At 44.9% G+C, this 18,778-nt stretch overlaps 1 protein-coding gene across 2 annotated transcripts in view; it reads right to left on the bottom strand.

Annotated features, from left to right (window-relative positions):
• Nucleotides 1-18,778, bottom strand: part of LRIG1 (leucine rich repeats and immunoglobulin like domains 1) — a 127,073-nt gene that overhangs the window by 3,191 nt on the left and 105,104 nt on the right. For both annotated transcript variants that reach the window (XM_033210377.1, XM_033210378.1), the window contains 5 exons: nucleotides 16,914-17,077; nucleotides 4,523-4,843; nucleotides 2,220-2,501; nucleotides 1,273-1,692; nucleotides 601-726 (listed from right to left, as the gene is read on the bottom strand). In XM_033210377.1, coding sequence (XP_033066268.1) covers nucleotides 601-726; nucleotides 1,273-1,692; nucleotides 2,220-2,501; nucleotides 4,523-4,843; nucleotides 16,914-17,077 — 1,313 coding nt within the window. The remainder of the gene's footprint in view (nucleotides 1-600; nucleotides 727-1,272; nucleotides 1,693-2,219; nucleotides 2,502-4,522; nucleotides 4,844-16,913; nucleotides 17,078-18,778) is intronic.

Below are 18,778 nucleotides of genomic sequence, written 5' to 3' on the forward strand. Positions count from 1 at the left end.
CTTCAGAGCAGTGGGGCTGTTGGTATGGCAAGCAGCGTGTTTTCTATCACTACTTCCAGGCAGGTACGCCGGCCTTGTGAAATGAGCAGCTCATTTCTCTATAAGGGGAGCCTCTACGGTCTTAGGCAAGTGCTCAGAGGCCCCCACCGTTGTAAGTGCCTTATCCTGGTGACAGCTTTCCAGTGTAAGACTGGCTCACAGAGACCGTTGGAAGTGCCTTATCCTGGTGACAGCTTTCCAGTGTAAGACTGGCTCACAGAGCAGACCTGGGCACATTCCCCATGTAAGGAATGGGCTGGTTGGGTCCATGCCTCATAATGCCCTTTCCAGCTGCTACTCCAGGCAAGCCTACTTTATCCTGCCAGGGAGGTACTAAGCCCAATCCAGTGGCTTCCTGGGGCGGGGGGACAGGACTTTAAAACCTTGCAGAACTCATAAAGACTGGTCCAAAATAGCAGCCCTTAGTCACACAGCCTTCTAGTTCACCAAGTGTGCCCCATCTGATGCCAGGTACCTGCCCTGCAAAGAGCTGGAGGCCACCTCCAGCACCCGGAGACAGAGTCACAGCAGAGCTCTGCTTCACGGTTACTGAGGCCTTACCGTTGCTCTCAATGTGTCCATTGGCCTGAGGGCCACCCTCGGTCCTGACCACGGTTTCTTGTCGGTCAGAAAGGGTCCCCTGAGAAGAGAGGTAGCTTGGAACATCTGGTGGCACGATGGTTTCATCTGCAAGAAGACAGGGCAAAACACCAGGGTCTCAGTGACAAGAAATGCAGACACACGTTGTCAGGCTCAGAAAGGGGATCCTCCCAGTGACGACCATCAGGGCTGTGCACAGAGATGGCATGGAGTCCATGTACGCAATAGGCCCTCCCAGAGCCTGCTCAGCCTTACTCTACACCCAGTGTGAAGAGCACAGCCGGCAGATGCCAGATGCCACAAGAGGTGGAGACCAGTGACGGGAAGGGAGCTGGGATTCATAGAAGCACCGCACTGGGAGATTGTTTCAGGAACAACGTACTACATGACAGCAGGGCCTGTGCACAGACGGCCTCTGAGGGAAAACTGCAGGGTGTGTCAGTTACTTACATTTGAGAGTATTCCTGTTTAAGGTTAAGTTACTCAAAGTTAAAATGGAATTAGTAGGACTAAAGCCTCACGAGTTCTGAAGACACTGCAATTCTTTCAAAAGCCACTGGAACCCGGCCCAGTTCCCCAGCATCACTGCCATTCCTCCCTCCTTGAAAGTCAGCTCTGCTGGCAGCGCCTGACCTGTGTTGGTGACACTGTACTCTTCACTCTTCTTCCTGGTCTGGTAGATGATGCACACCCAGACCAGTGACGTCAGCACGATGCTGCTCACGACGGCAATGGTGAAGATGCCTACCGTGGTCCCATCCTTCCTGCAGCCTGCTGCGGGCAGGACACTCAGCTGGCTGTGAGCTCGCTCCGTGCCCAGGGTGTTGGACATCTCACAGGTGTATCGGCCCGCGTCCTCTGCCACCACGTTCTGAACCACAAGGAGCTGGTTGTCAGGGGTCAAGTGGTGCCGCTCAGTGAGGCTCAGTGGGCGGTCCCCCTTGAACCAGGTGATGCGGGGCGGAGGGTTCCCCGTCGCTTTGCATTGGAGGGCCACTGTTTCTCCTGCAGATACCACACGGTCCTCCAAGGGCACTGCCAAGGATGGGGTCTCTACAAGAGAGCAGCGGAGATCTTAGTCATTCTCGGGGCCGCGGTTGCTCTGGCGCTGCCCTGTCTTCTGGACAACGGACAATCCAACATATCAGTGAGATGCATCTGACATTTTGTATTTGAGTGGCAAGCTTTGGAGAAGACCCTTCGACCCACTAAGTCATCTCCGTTCTGGGGGGGAGGGGGTTCCACAGGGACAGCGAACCTCTGCTGACAAAAGCCCCTGCTATTCCCTAACTGACAGGCCTGTGTCCCTATTCTTGACCAAGCCCACATCCATCCTGTCCAATTCTTAGAATGTTCTATATCTAAACCCTACGAAGACTCTTAATTCACCAGCTATCATTTCTTTTAAAGAGACAGAACTACTTAAGAAAAATTAATTCAAAAAGCAGCCCCAAATTTCAAACAGGGTCGAAAGGCCCACCACACATACCACCCCTGACCACACAGAGCATTTGAGAGTGAGTCTCTCTCACACACACACACACCGCCCCCCCCATACTCCCGTGGAGCAATAGCCAAACCTAAGACAGTCAGGGTGGCATTAGCTGAAATGGAGCCGGCCGAGTTCTGGGCAGTACAGCTGTAAACCCCTGCATCATCTATTTTCACATCAGTGATGAAAAACACGTCGTCATCTGGCATGACATGCATGCGTCGCTCACGGGCGGCGGGGAAATCCGTGCCTCCATCCTTCTGCCAGGCAATCTGAGGATTTGGGTGACCTGTGGCAGCACATTCGAGGCGGGCCATGGTGGTGGTGCGGATGGTTATGTCGTGGGGCGTTTTGGTGAATGATGGCAACACTGGAAAACATATGTATACAGGGTCGGGTTATGGGACAGCTAGATGCAAAGCCAGGAAGTCTTCTGGCAAATACCTACCTGTCACTGTGCCCAGTGCCAGTTCACTTCCTTTCTCCCAATGTCTGCCCAGGACCACTCCTGCCACCTGTGAATCAGGAACCCCCAGCTTCTCCCACCACAGCTGGAACACTTCCATTAGCCTTGCCTTGTACAGCCTAGGCTGGCTAGAGTCCCTTCAAAGCGAAGGCTTTTACGCTACATGGCAGTGTCTACACGGGGGTTGCCCATCCACGCAAGGTAGGGCCTGGTGCTTGCCTGCCTTAATTACCCACCAGGAAAGACGCTGTGGAGATGGAATTACAGAGGGAAGGCGGGCACGCCTCCACCCTGGGAGAGCAATGGGATGGCTCATCCGTTTGGACGGGTGTTCATGGGATGAATGGGATGGCTCATCCGTTTGGACGGGTGTTTACCAAGGGTGTTCCTGCCCACTGCTGTATACCCAGGCAGGAAGCATTCAGCTTGCTAGCTTGCTCAGCCTAAAAATCGATGTCCCAACAGAGTGGGATGCATCCAGCTACATGTCAGGCACCACCACAGTTCCTGTCAATGTTAATTTGAGGAAGAGTCTGAGTCTTCCAGGAACTGTGAGGACTTGAAATAAGCCAAGACAACCCGACCACAGTGTGGTAAAGAAGGTGTTTCCCCATGATCTGTGGGGGCTTAAAGAGCACAGCAGATCCAGCATTCTGATTCTCAAACCAATTCTTTTTAACTAGAGGGTTAGTAATCAGGATAACTCCATTAGGTTACTGGGGTGGGACAGTCAACTATTCAAGCTATCTACTCTCCACCCTTTGCTCCAAACACAAAATAACACATGGTCCCCTTGACAAGCTCTAAGGCTGGTTAATGAGTAAAAACCTGTCAACTGCCAGGACACTGTCTCTTTCAGGCCAGGGTTCACAGCAGCCTTGCACTCCACAGCCTCTGGAGCAGTAGCCAGCCTCTGACTCCAATGCTGTACTGTCTACTCAAACAGCAGCTTCCCCAGGATAAGGGGATGTTTGGAATTTGGAAACCAGATTATCTTGGCTTACGGAGGATAAGAAATGGACAAAAACACAAGGCTAAGCTCTCCACAATTTGACCTAATATAATAACTAGTTTTTTTTGTTTGTTTGTTTTTTGAGACAGAGTCTGGCTCTGACACCCAAGCTGGAATGCAGTGGTGTGATCTCAGCTCACTGCAACCTCCACCTCCTGGGTTCAAGCAATTCTCGTGCCTCAGCGTCCTGAGTAGCTGGGATTACAGGCATGTGCCACCACACCTGGCTAATTTTTGTATTTTCAGTAGAGATGGGGTTTCGCTATGTTGGCCAGGGTACTCTCAAACTCCTGGCTTCAAGTGATCTGTCCACCTCAGCCTCCCAAAAGTGCTGGGATTATAGGCGTGAGCCACAGTACCTGGCCAGTAACGAGATTTTTATTTTTATTTATTTTTTTTGAGACAGAGTCTTGCTCTGTCACCCAGGCTGGAGTGCAGTGGTGAGATCTCAGCTCACTGCAAGCTCCGCCCCCCAGGTTCATGCCATTCTCCTGCCTCAGCCTCCGGAGTAGCTGGGACTACAGGTGCCCAACACCTCGCCCGGCTAACTTTTTGTATTTTTAGTAGAGACGGGGTTTCACCATGTTAGCCAGGATGGTCTCGATCTCCTGACGTCGTGATCCGCCTGCCTTGGCCTCCCAAAGTGCTGGGATTACAGGCGTGAGCCACCACGCCCGGCCAATAACTAGATTTTTAAAAGTCAACAAAAACAAGTAACTCATTGAGAATAACTCTTGAAATCTGTAAAACTTGCTCTAGCACAAACCCAGACCACAGTATGATTTAATAGTGCCCCAGAGAAGCATGTCTGTGTCCTGTCTCAGTCATCTCTACATGGAAAGCTGAAAGGGCAATCAGGAGTGTGGTATGTAGGATTCTGGCACTGTAACAAAGAAAGATGGTGTTCCCATACCATTCACGGTGAGCCTGGCCTTATGTGAATAAGTGGAGCCAAAGTGGTTGGTGATGACACATTGGTAGCGGCCCTCGTGCCCAAAAGTGACCTGGCGGAGGTGCAGGATGGTGGTGTACTCCATCACTTCCCCGTCCTGCGCGTGGACGTGGACAAAGTTCTCCATGTCTGCGTTGGTCAGGACTTCATTGTCCTTCTTCCAGGCAAAGGTCATGGGGGAGCTGCTGCTGCTGGCTGCTGAGCACGTGAACCGGATGTCCTTGCCCACCATGGCCATGGTTGTTTCTGGCTGGGTGATGATCTGTGGCTTCAGGAAGTCATCTGGGGAGAGAAGGGTCAACTGTAAGGCACCGGGTTCTTAGTACACACAGGAGCCAGCTGCTGTTCATGCTAACAAGAAACTGACTCAGACACCAATCCAGAACCAGAGCTAGAGGTCCCTGTGCATCCTCAGCCTCACCAGAGGCCGTAAGAGTTGCACCATGGATATCTGACCTCATCTTAATTGTAAGTCTGTGAGTACTGATCACCTTTATGATCAAACTCCTTGATTGGAAATTAACCCACCACTTCTCAGTTCTCAAACCAGCCAGCTGGCAGTTTCCTTAAGACAACTGGCTCTGCCTGCTGACTTGCACAGAAAACAGAGTCAGGCATCACTGGTCATGGCTGCAGAGATCTTATCCACAAACCTGACTCCAAAAGGAGGGGGTGTGAAACACTTCCAAAATGCCAGAATACGGATCTCCAAAAATCTGCACCTCCATTAAAACAATGAGAACACCTGGAAAAATGGTCAAAAACAACTTTTTCGGAATTCTGGAAAACCAAAGGCCTACAACAATCCATGGAGTGTTGATTCAAGAAAATAGCAACATCTCAGTAAGAAATGTGAGCTTTTTGGTGTTTTAACTTACCCTAAGCCCCATTGTCTTATCTCCCCAGCTCCATGGTAGCCTTGAAACTCAGCAGCCTAGCAACCACTGAAGGGTCAGAATGGGTTCCCCAAAAGCCCCATCCCCAGAACTGACACCATGTGACCTATCTGGCAGCAACCTGGAAAGCCCCATTCACAGGATTTGCATTTATCTGCCCTGATCTAGTTTGCCCAGCAGGAGAAGCCCTAGCCCCAGGGCACATGACCACAACAATCAGTAGCCACTGTTTAACAGTGCGGCTGTCTGAGGGGACAACACCCATGGGGCAAACAAGCAGCTGGCCAAGAAACTATAAAGGAAAATGTGGGGAATACAATGTTGATGGTGGGCTTTGAAAAGGTCCAATACGTTCCTGGGGATCTAGACAGACACATGCAGGTGCAAGGCCATGTGCATGCCCAGGAAGGACCTGAGGGGGTCCTCATTTCTTACCTGTGGCTGAGCATGACTGTCTACACAAATACAAAGTAGATGGCACACCCCAACACAAACACAAGCCATCAGTAAAGGATAGGAGACAGTGGTTGTGGCGACAAGGACTTTTCTGTCCAACCATTAGCTAACCACTAAACTAAACAAGCAGGGACTTAGGGGGACAGACTTTACAGCTTTTGTCCAGGAAAAGTCACTAGGCAAGCTGTAACAATAAACAGCAACAGCAGCAAATCCTGGGAGAGAAGAAGGGGAATATCCAATTTCCAAAGTTGCCACATTATTTTATTTTAAATGCCCAATTTTCAACAAAATATTATGAAACACTCAAACAGGAAAAAAGCAGTCAACAGAAACTCTCCGAGGGAGCCCAGACTTAGACTCACTAAATAAACTTTTTAAATATGCAATTACAGGCATGTTCAAACACCTCAACGAAACCATGTCTGAAAAAAATCGAAGGATAGTGGCCGGGTGCGGTAAGTCACACCTGTAATCCCAGTACTTTGGGAGGTTGAGGCGGGCAGATCATGAGGTCAGGAGATGAAGACCATCCTGGCTAACATGGTGAAACCCCATCTCTACTAAAAATACAAAAAAAAAAAAAAAAAAAAAAGGTGTGGTGGTGGGCGCCTGTAGTCCCAGCTACTTGGGAGGCCAAAGCAGGAGAATGGCGTGAACCTGGGAGGTGGAGCTTGCGGTGAGCCGAGATCGCACCACTGCACTCCAGCCTGGGCAACAGAGCAAGACTCTGTCTCAAAAAAAAATAAAAATTAAAATAAAAAATTAAAAAATAAAAAATTGAAGGATAAAGTATGAGAAAATTTTATAGCAATAAAGAGATAAATTATAGATATGAACCAAGTAGAAATTTTGAAACTTAGAAGTACAATAACTGATATGAAAAATTCACTAAAGGGGCTGGACAGCAGAACTGAGCTGGCAGAAAGAAGGGACAGGGAACTTGAGACAGTCAACTGAGATTATCCAGTCTGAGAAACAAAGAAAACAGAATGAGGTAAAATGAACAGAACCACAGAGACTTGTGGGACAGCATCAAGCACAACATACAAATCATGGGAGTCCAAGAAGGAGAAGAAAAAGGAACAGAAAAAGTATTTGCAAAACAAAGGCCCCAAATTTGATGAAAAAATGTGCAGCCACACATCCAAGAATATTAATGAACTCCAAGTAGAATAAATTCAAAGATCCAAACCCAGATGCATCATAGTCAAGCTGTCAGGTGCCAAAAACAATCTTGAAAACACAAAAGAGGAGCAACTCACACATTCAAGGGATCTTCAGTATTATTAACGGCTGATTTCTCACCAGAAACCACAGAGAACAGAAGGCAGTAAGAAGACATTCAAATTACTGAAAGAAAGATGTTCAACTACAAATTCTATGTATTAAAAAAACCCATCCTTCAAAAATGAAGGACAAGTTAAAACATCCCCAAGTTTTTATTTTAAACACATACAAAGCAAGTTGACTGTTAACAGACCTGCCCCACAAGAAATCCAGGAGAGTATTTAGTATGGCTGAAATGAAAGGACATCAGAGAGCAACTCCAATCCACACCAAGAAATAAAAAATCCCATTAAAGGTAACTACACAGGTAAATACAACACACAGGATACATGTATTTTTGTAACTCTCTTCTCCTGATTTAAAAGACAGCTACATAAAGCAGTAATTGTAAAGCTGTGTTGAAGGGCTTAATGAAAATGTAATGTGTACGACAATAGTAACATAAAGGAAGAAAACTGGATCTTAACAGGAACATAATTTTTGCATACTACTGAAGTTAATTTCATTATTTATTTGAACTAGATTGTTGTAAGATGTTAATTTTAATTCCTATGGGCAAAACTAAGAAAATAACTTAAAAAATACCTGTGTGTGTATTTAAAAAACAGGGAATTAAAATAGTACACCAGAAAACATCTATTCAATAAAAAACAAGTCAGTAATGGAAAAATAATGAAACAAAAAGATAGGACATATAGAACAAATAAGGGGCAAACTCTACCTTATCTGTAATTGCATTAAAAGAAAATGAATTAAACACTCCAATCAAAAGGCAAAGATTACCATAATGAATAAAAAACCGTGATCCAGCTACAGCCTATAAGAGACACAGTTTGGATTCAAAGATACAAACAAGCAGTCACCAAAAGAGAACTAAAGTGTCCATACTACTAACAGACAAAATAGGCTTTAAGACAGGTCTTTTTACTACAGAGACAGAATAATACTTTATAATGTAAAAGGGTCAATGCATCAGAAACACATAAAAATGATAAATACATATATACCTAATGGAGCGCCACAAAACAAAATCTGACAGGATTAAAGAAATAGTGCAACAATAACAGTTTGTATACTTCAATACCCCACTTTCAACAATGGATAGAACTAGTCAGAAGATCAAGGAAACAGAAGACTTCAACAACACTATGAGGCGACTTGAAAAAGTTCATGGAAAATGGAATTATAAACTTTATTTCTCAACCTCCATCAAGTTTGAAACTCTCTGGAGTGATGATAGCAGCCATTTAGTCTATCCCAAAAAAACTGAGGGTCCTGGGAACTTAAACATATCAATGCAGTCTTTTTTATGTTATTAACTGAAGAAAATTGGGTGCCCTTTAAAGATTTTTATAAAGATTTTTAAAGATAATAACTAAAAAGAAGTTAGATGGAGCCAAATCAGGACTTTTAGGTGGATGTCTCATGATTTCCCACCAAAACTCTCACAAATTCACTCTTCTTTGATGAGAGGAATGAGCAGGAACACTGTCATGGTGGAGAACTCTCTGGTGAAGCTTTCTGAGGCATTTATCTGCTAAAGCTCTGGCTTTTTCAAAACACTCTCATAATAAACACATGTGGTCATTTTTTGATCCTCCATATAGTCAACAAGCAAAATGCCTTGAGCATTCCAAAAAACCTGCCATGACCATTGCTCCTGACTGGTCTGCAAAATTTTGCTCTGACTGGACCACATCTGCTTCTTGGTAGCCATTGCTTTGTGTTTTGTCTTCAGGATTGTACTGGTAAAGGCATGTTTCATCTCCTGTTTCAATTCTTAGAAGAAATGCTTCAGGTCTTGCTCTCACTTCTTTAAAATGTCCATTCAAGGCTCTGCAGCTGATCCAAGTAATAATGGTTTTGGCACCTACTGAGTGAAAAATTTGCTGAACTTTTAATTTTTCAGTCAGATTTGGGTAAGCTAAACCCATTGAGATGTCTACGGTGTTGACTATTGTTTCTGCTGTTAATCATCACTCCCCTTAGGCACAAACAAGATCGTCTTTTCCTTGCAAAGTGATGTGGGTGGTCGGCCACTGAGGGCTTCATCTTCAGCCTTCTTATTATGAGTTATCAATGTGTAAACTGCTGATTTCTTTGGGGCATTGTCTCCACAAACTTTTTGTAAAGAGTCAGTGATTTCACCATTCTTCCACCCAAGCTTCACCATAAATTTGATGTTTGTTCTTGCTTCAATGTTAGCAGAATTCATGTTGCTCTGATAGGGACTCATTTCAAATTGATGTCCTAGTGCCTCACACTAGGTGCTATTCAAACATGCTATAACAGGTTAATAAACATTTATTTTGGTGCAAAAAAACCTGGGAATCTATGCATAGTGTTTTCATTATACGCATTTGCCGTTAATTTTCTGAAGGCCCCTCATAAAAACCAAATAGAGGCTGGGCGCGGTGGCTCATGCTGCTTGTAATCCCAAAACTTTGGGAGGCTGAGTGGGCAGATCACATGAGGTCTGGAGTTCAAGACCAGCCTGGCCAACATGGCAAAACCCTGTCTCTACTAAAAATACAAAAATTAGCTGACTGTGGTAGGCAGGCATCTGTAATCCCAGCTACTCGGGAGGCTGAGGCACGAGAGTCGTTTGAACCCGGGAGGTGGAGGTTGCAGTGAGCTGAGATCGCACCACTACACTCCAGCCTGAGTGACAGAGTGAGACTCTGTCTCAAAAAGAAAAAAAAAAAAAAAAGCACAAACAGACCTAATAGCTGTCAATGGGATACTCCACTTAGCACCACCAGCATGATATTCTTTTGAAATACACATGGAATATTATCCAGGATAGACCACAATTTTTTAGGTCACAAACCAAGTCTCAATCAATTTTAAAAAGATATCATACAAAGTATCCTCTCTGATGGCAATGGAATGAAACTCAAAATTAACAGTAGAAAGAATACTGGGAAACTAATTTGTGGAAGTTAAACAGTATACTCCTAAAAGGCAAACAAGAAATCACAGGAGAAATCAGAAAACACTTTGAGATGAATGAAAACAAAAACATAACATACCAAAACTTGGAAGCTGCAGCTGAAACAATGTTTATACATTTACAGCTGTAGATGCCTATATTAAAGAAGATCTCAAATTAATAATCTAACCTTTTAAGAAATTTTAAAGAGGAAGAGCAAACTGTACCCAAAGCAAGCAGAAAGAAGGAAATAATAAAGATCAGAACAGAAATAAATGAAAATAAATAGAAAAATAGAGATGATCACTGAAAACAAGTTGGTTCTTTGAAAATATCAACAAAACTGAAAAACCTTCAGAAAGACTTGTACAGGTACGGGGGAAAAGGCTCAAATTACTAAACTCAGGAATGAAAGAGGGCACACTACTACCAACCTTACAGCAATGAAACTGGGAATACCATAAACAACTGTATGCCAATAAGATAATCTGGTAAAAATTCCTAGACAGACACAAACTACCAAACCTGGCTCAAGAAGAAACAGACATTCTGAAGAGACATTAATAAGTAACAAGACTCAATTAATAATTTTACAACTTCCCATAAAGAAAAGCCCATGTCAGGCACAGTGGCTCATGCCTGTAATCCCAGCAGTTTGGGAGGCTGAGGTGGGCAGATCACATGAGGTCAGGAGTTCAAGACCAGCCTGGCTGACATGGTGAAACCCCATCTATACCAAATGAGAGGTGACAATGTGCTAGCAGCCCTCACTCTCAGCACCTCCTTGGCCTTGGCATCCACTCTGGCGGCACCTGAGGAGCCCTTCAGCCTGCCATGGCACGGTGGGAGCCCCTCTCTGGGCTGGCTGAGGCCAGAGCCTCCTTCCTCTGCTTGAGGGGAGGTATGGAGGGAGAGGCGCGTGCAGGAACCAGGGCTGTGCTGGCAGGCCTGTGTGAGTTCCGGTGGGCCCAGGTGCGGGCTTGGGGGGCCCCACACACAGAGCAGCTGGCCGGCCCAGAGCAGTGAGGGGCTTAGCACCTGGGCTAGCAGCTGCAGAGGTTGCACCAGGTCCCCCAGCAGTGCCAGCCCGCCGGTGCCTCACTCAAATTCTTGCCAGGCCTTAGCTGCTTCCCCGCGGGGCAGGGCTCAGGACCTGCAGCCCCGTCATGTCTGAGCTCCCTCCCTGGGGTGTACTCCCAGACAGCCTGGGCCTCCCCGACCGGCCCCGTCCCCTGCTCCATAGCACCCAGTCCCATCGACAGCCCAAGAGCTGAGGAGTGCAGGCACAGTGTGGGACTGGTGGGCAGCTCTGCCTGCAGCCCCAGCACAGGATCCACTGGGTGAAGCCAGCTGGGCTGCTGACCTGGATGGGGACTTGGAGAACTTTTATATCTAGCTATGTGCACCAATCAGCACTCTGTATCTAGCTCAGGGTTTGTAAATACACAAATCAGTACTCTGTATCTAGCTCAAGGTTTGTGTGTATCTAGCTCAAGGTTTGTGAATACACCAATTGGTACTCTGTATCTGGCTAACTAGCACTCTGTGACTCTGTGTCTAGCTCAAGGATTGTAAACGCACCAATCAGCACTCTGTCAAAACGGACCAATCAGCTCTTTGTAAAATAGACCAATCAGCTCTCTGTAAAATGGACCAATCAGCAGGATGTGGGTGGGGCCAGATAAGGGAATAAAAGCAGGTTGCCCAAGTCAGCCAGCAGCAACCCGCTGCGGTCCCCTTCCACCCTGTGGAAGCTTTGCTCTTTCACTCTTTGGGTCCACACTGCCCTTATGCACTGTAACACTCACCAAAAAGGCCTGCAGCTTCACTTCTGAAGCCAGCGAGACCACGAAACCACCAGGAAGAACGAACAACTCCAGATGCACTCCCTTTAAGAGCTGTAACACCGCGAAGGTCTGCAGCTTCACTCTTGACAGTGAGACCACGAACCCCCCAGAAGGAAGAAGCTCCAGGACACATCTGAACTTCTGAAGGAACACACTCCGGACACACCATCTTTAAGAACTGTAACACTCACCACGAGGGTCCACGGCTTCATTCTTGAAGTCAGTGAGACCAAGAACCCACCAATTCCGGACCCACAAAGATATAAAAATTAGCTGGATGTGGTGGTGCACACCTGTAATCCCAGCTACTTGGGAGGCCGAGCCGAGGCAGGAGAATCGCTTGAACCCTTGAGGCAGAGGTTGCAGTGAGCCAAGATCGTGCCACTGCACTCCAGCCTGGGTGACAGAACAAGACTCAGTCTCAAAAACAAAAGCCCAGACCCAAATGGCTACATTAGTGAGTTCTACCAAACATTTAAGGAATTATTACCAGCCATTCACAAACTCTTCTAAGAAAATCATTTGAGGGAGTATTTCCCAATAAGACAAAACCATCACCACAGAAAAACTATAAAACAACATCCTTTATGAGTATAAACGCAAAAATCCTCAATAAAAACACTAGCAAACTGATTCCTACAACATATAAAGATGATATATCACAACCAAGTTGGATTGATCCCAAAAAGGCAGGGTTAGCTTGAGATCCAAAAATTAATGTAATACACCGTATCAGTAAAATAAAGGGAAAAACTCGTATCACCTCAACAGATGCAGAAAAAAATATCTGACAGAATCCAACACCCTTTCATGACAAACACAGAAGCCCTCAACAGATTCAGGATAAAAAGGAACTTGCTTCAATTTTGTAAAGGTTGTCTCTGAAAAATCTACAGCTAGCATCATACTTAATGGCGAAAGAAATGGTCAAATACTTTCCCACCAAGATTAGGAAAAAAGACAAAGATGTCTGTCTGCCCTTACTACTTTTATTCAACATTGTGTTAGAGCTTTTAGCCAGGGCAATTAGGCTACAGAAAGAAATGAAAACCATACAGACTGGAAAGGAAGAAGTGAAACTACCCTTTTGCAAATGACATGATGATCACATATAAAGAAAATCCTAAGAAATTTACTGAAAAACTTAGAATAAATGACGTCAACACAGGTGCAGGATACAAGAGCAAGATACAAAATTCAGTTGCATTTTTGTATACTTGCAATGCAAATTTCATTTTTGAAACTCCAAAAGTGAAATTAAGAATTTCATTTATAATAGCAAAAATAAAAACAGAAATACATTTAGCAATAGTTCAAGATGTGTACACTGAAAATGACAAAACATGATTGAAACAAATTTTTAGGAAGCTAAGAAAAAAAGAGCGAACAGACAGCCCATCTTTACAGATTGGGAAGACTGTTAAGATGGCAATAGTTCTCAAATTAGTCTATAGATTCAATGCAACCCATATCCCACTTTACTGCAGAAATTGACAAGCTGATCAAAAAAATTATAGGCAAATGGCAAGGGATCCATAATAGTCAAAACAATTTTGAAAAAGAACAAAATCAGCGGGCTTTGTAACACAAAGGTTATAAAACTCTTAGAGGAAAATAAAGGAGGAAATCTTTGTGACCTTATCTCAGGCAAATAGTTTCTTAGATATGAAATCAAAAGCATACGTAATCAGAGAAAAAACAGAGATTATTGAACTTCATCAAAATTAAAAACTTTTGCACTTCAACTATCAAGAAAATGAAAAACAGCCCTCAAACTGGGAGAAAATATTGGCACAACATCTATCTTATGAAGGTCTAGTATCCAGAATACATAAAGCACTCTTACAATTAAACAATGGAAAGACAAATGAATACTGGCAAATGATTTAAACAGCTGTTTTTCCAAAGAAAATATATATATATATATATATATATATGTCCAATAAGCATGTGAAAACATGCCTAACATCATTAATCATTAGGGAAATGCAAATCAAAACCACCATGAGACTCTATTTCACACTCACTAGTACATCCAAAATAAAAAAGACAGCTAATAACACATGCGAGCAAAAATGAGGAGAAATTGGAATTCTCATGCATTGGTGATGGGCATGTAAAATCACAAAGCCACTTTGGAAAACAGTTTGGTGTCCCTCAAAAAAGTGAGCATAGAGTTAGCATATGACCCAGCAATTCCATTCCTAGGTTTGTACCCAGAAGAATCACACAAAACCTTGTATAGGAATTTTCACGGCAGCATTATTCATAATAGCCAAAAAGTGGGGACAATCTCATGTCCATCATCTGATAAATGGATAAATAAAATGTAAACCCATTTATTGAGACGTTAAAAACGGTAATGAAGTACTGATACATGCTTAAAAATTATGCTAAGTGAGAAAAGCCAGTTACAAGAAACTATATAGTGTATGGTTCCATTTATATTAAGTGCCCAGAACACACACGAGATTAGTGCTATCAAGGGCCTGGGGGCAGAGAATAGGGAGTGATTACTAATGGTATGGGGATCCTTCTAGGGGTGACGAAAATGTTCTAAAATTAGATAATAGTGATGGTTACACAGTTGTGACTATTATAAAAACCATTTATACATTTAAGAACCAAAATATACATTTTAAAGGGGTAAATTTTTATGATATATCCCTTATATTTCTTTCTAAAAGCTTTATTGAGAATAGTTCATCTACACTACAACTCACTCATCTAAAAGTATATAATTTAATGGTTTTTAGTATACTCACCAATATGGGCAACCATCACTAGTCAATTTTACAACATTTTCATCACCTCAAAAAGAAATGTTGTACATTTTAGCTATTACCCCTCTCTCTCCATCCCTCCCCATCCTTAAACTACTACTAACCTGATCTCTACCTCCAGAAATTTCCCCATTCTGGACATTTCTATGAATGTTATCATGTAATTTAGATTATTGGTCTTTTGTGGCTGACTTCTTCCATTCAGCATGACATTGTCAAAGTTCATTCATTTTGTAGGACTACTGATTCCTTTCACCACCTAATGAATATTCCATTGTATGGCTACACCACCTTTTGTTTATCCAGCCATCCTCTGATACCTGGGTTGTGCCCATATTTTGGCTATTATGAATAATGCTGCTATGAACATTCATGGAGAAGTTTCTGTGTGAACATATACTTTCATTTCTCCTAGGTATACACCCAAGAGTGGAACTGCCAGGTCATGTCGTAACTATATGTTGAACTGAGGAACTGCCAAGACTGTTTTCCAAGGTGGCTGCCCAGTTTACACTCCCACCAGCAGTGTAGGAGGGTTCAGATTTCTCCCTATCCTCAGCAACACTTGTTATTATCTCAGTTTCAGATTCTAGCTATCCTGGTGAATGTGGAGTGGTTATGTTTTCGTTTTTAAAAGAGGAGTGGGAAACTCCCATTGAGCCTGAAACCTTGATCTTCTGCCAAGTGTTTTCATGATTCCCATTAACACCTGATGTTTTTAGAGTGGGGAAGCTTGAACTAAAGCGTGGGGGTGGGGATGACAGATGTGAAATAAACAACTCTTTCAATCCAGAATATGCGAGGGCCACAGGCTGGGGGCTAGGTGAGCTTACCAAAGTCCTACCTGGCTCACCCAGAGGGAAAGCCTGCCCTATGGCAGGAAAGCAGAGGGAGCGACAGAAAGCCTCATTTGAGGGAGGTCTATAAACAATTTAAGGGTCAAGGACTTGATGACAATGGGCCAATGAACAACGGATTATACAGCCATTTTGTGTCTGGAGAATGGAGCTGTGCGAGCATTCGATTCCACACAGAAGACTCCGTAAGACAGATGAAAAGCTCAGTCTGGAGAGCGGCTGCCATGTTCAGTGTGTTTAAGACGTGTCCCTGGTCTGGATCCAGAGGAAGTTCAGCAGGCCTGTTCTCAGAAGTGGTGATGGTGAAGGTAGGGGTGGATGCATGGAAGGAGGGTGCACGCATCTTGCCTCCAGCAGGCACACCGGCTACTGCTATGGCCAGAAAGTAGGAGAGAGAAGTGGCCCACAAGCGTTCCCATATGGATGGGTGAGTTCCTGGTTAGGATCCTCACAGCAGGGATCTCAAGCCTCAAGGGAGACTGATGAGCACAAAAGGCAGGAGGGACTTTCATCTGCCCAGCAGTTCCAGTCAGGCCTGGGAATCCCACTCTTGCTCCCACTTAGAGCAAAAAAAAAAAAAAAAAAAAAACTGGAAAAACTCAAAATTCATCTCATTCTTTGATCATGTCTTCCTGACCGTGAGGTTGTGTCATTCCTGTCTGAGCTAGCCTGCGTGTGTGTTTTCAGCTGTTCAGCATTTTCCATGCTCTCTGCAACCAGACTTGGATCCCGACTCCCAGTCAAAAAGATGGCAAGAGCTATGTTCCGGCAATCAGAAGGCAAAAAGAATGTAAAGCTGCAAGTGCAGATTTCAGTGGTTTGGAGAAACAGCAAGAGTACAAGTCAACATCAAGGAATTATTTTTACTACAGCAACTGTTCTCCTGAGACTTGTTCTTCCTGTATTTAACCTTTCATTCTTGGGGTTGGAAAGAAATACACATTAAAACCCCAGCCTCGTACACTGAGTAAATTCACAGCTAAACCCAGGCACCAGAGCCCTTCTGAAACAACAGAACTATCCTTCCTGTAACTGATTATTCTGATTTGTAACTGAACCAACTTATACTCCCTTCTGATTAAATGCATGTCCTCCAAGAACCACATAATGAGGCAACTCTACGGTAAATACTGTGTGTGGTTTCAGTGAGAAATAAATTGCATCCAGCAGCTGATCTGTAACCACGGGCTGGGGTTTACTCTGATCACAGGAATGACTCCCATACTGAAGAGTACCTCCTGGCTTCCTTGCCCTTCATGAAGGAGAAAAAGAGTTACAAAGACAGTCTTACCACACACGAAACTCTCTGGTGGCACAGAGAAAATGCTCTGACCCTTCAGTGATTCTGGGTGGGCACAGGTGGCTGTCACAAAGGCCTGCAGCATCCTGCCCATCAGCCACGGGGGCAGCCACTTCAGCTGGCAGTCGCACAGGAAGCTGTCGCTGCTGATATGGCTGAAAGAAACACAACAGTGGATGCCTCAGGCACAGCCGCAAAGGAGGGATACTCCCTTCGCACACAGAATGATCCGTCACCTCCAGTCAGCTTCTCAAGTGAACACTAGAAAGCTGGAAGGGGAAATGGTTTTTCTCACAGTTCCTCTCCAATTTCCCAGGGCCGTGCATATAACCCACCTGGAGATTTTGAAAAACTGCAGTTGTTGACTGGGTCGGTCAGGAATGGAACCCATGACTGCACATCGAACAAGCCTGAACGCGAGGCTGGGGCTACTGACCCAAGGACCACAACTGGGGTAGCAGCAGCATAGAACTCACCCATGTTCTGGGACAGACACTGTTCTGTGTGACCCTGGGCTGCCTTCTGACCTCTCCTGACCTCTGATACATCCAACAGTGCCACCATCCCCCCTCTGGTTTTTCCCACTTTCCTGATACACTACTTGGAGCTTCCAAACTCAACCTAAGACTCTAATCCAAATTCTGCAACAAGTTTCGAGGAGGGCTCTTTTGCCTCACGGCTGTTCCCTTTTCATTGGCAAAGCTGCGTGTTTTCTTACTTTGAAATGTAATTAGCCCCGTCCCTGTGCCACCCTCTTGTTTGTGCCTTGATCTTTGCACCAGTATTCTTCAGGGGGCCAGCAGAATTCGGCTCTGCTCCCTAAATAGTGCTTGTTAGTTAATTGCCACTGCCCAGGGAGCATGAGAATGCACAACTTTAGTTTTGTGGGGCTCCAACCAAAACAGAGAATATTTTCTTTTTCATTTCTCAGCAACTAAGGATAAGCTTTTTAAACAGAAATCGGAATCGCCATCTCAGCAGACATTCTTTCCTGAGGAGTCACTTGAAGATAAGTCAACCAAGAGTCCAGCGGCCTTGTTCCTGGAAGACCTCAGAGCTGTGAGCTAAAGAATGATGGCTGGTCCACGATAAGGGGAGACTGGGAAAGAGAACACACAGGCTTCCCTGCACTACGCTGTCTCTGGTACCTGGTGACAAACAGGGGGCACAGGTATGCTCAGAATTCCAAAAACATCATGCAGGCCAAGAGCATGACCTTGGCCACCTTCTCCACCCACCACTGTCCTCAGACATCAGCAAAGCAACCAAATGGACTGGCCTTCCATTTTCTTCTATTTCTCTCCAGATTTCAAATGAGCGGAGAAACTGTCACAGCAAGGAAGAATGAAACGTAAGCAGATAACCCAAGTCTAAATGAAGTAAAATTCACTCTTCCTCATGTTCCCCATCACCCCTAGATGAGTTGGGCATCTTATTAAAATAATTATAATTTTGGAAAGTGCTTTTCCAAAAATGGAAACAACTTATCTTAAGGCCATCATAACTGGAATGCTGACCCATATTAGATCTTAAAATCAGAATTAGAGTTTGCATTTTTATTTCATAGGCAGGTAGCGTCCTGCTGAGAGTTATCTGGAGGGCTGTTCTACTGTGGAGTCACTGCAAGTGGCGGAAGGGCTGTCACAGCCATCCCTGATGAAATGGCCAATTCCCATGCAGCGCTTGGGGAGGGCAGCTCCCAGGAGTGTGCCCTGCATGGGGGTCGGGCTGGCTGCGCCAGGCATGGGAGAACTCAGGCTAGATGGAGAACCCGCCGCTGTCAGAAGCACCTCCAGCTCCCTCGCAAGAGGGCACTTCCATGCAGTCAGGCAGAACAGCCTGGGCACTGTTCATGA

This window comes from Trachypithecus francoisi, unplaced genomic scaffold, assembly GCF_009764315.1.
Source record: "Trachypithecus francoisi isolate TF-2019V2 unplaced genomic scaffold, Tfra_2.0 Lachesis_group0, whole genome shotgun sequence".
NCBI lineage: Eukaryota > Metazoa > Chordata > Mammalia > Primates > Cercopithecidae > Trachypithecus > Trachypithecus francoisi.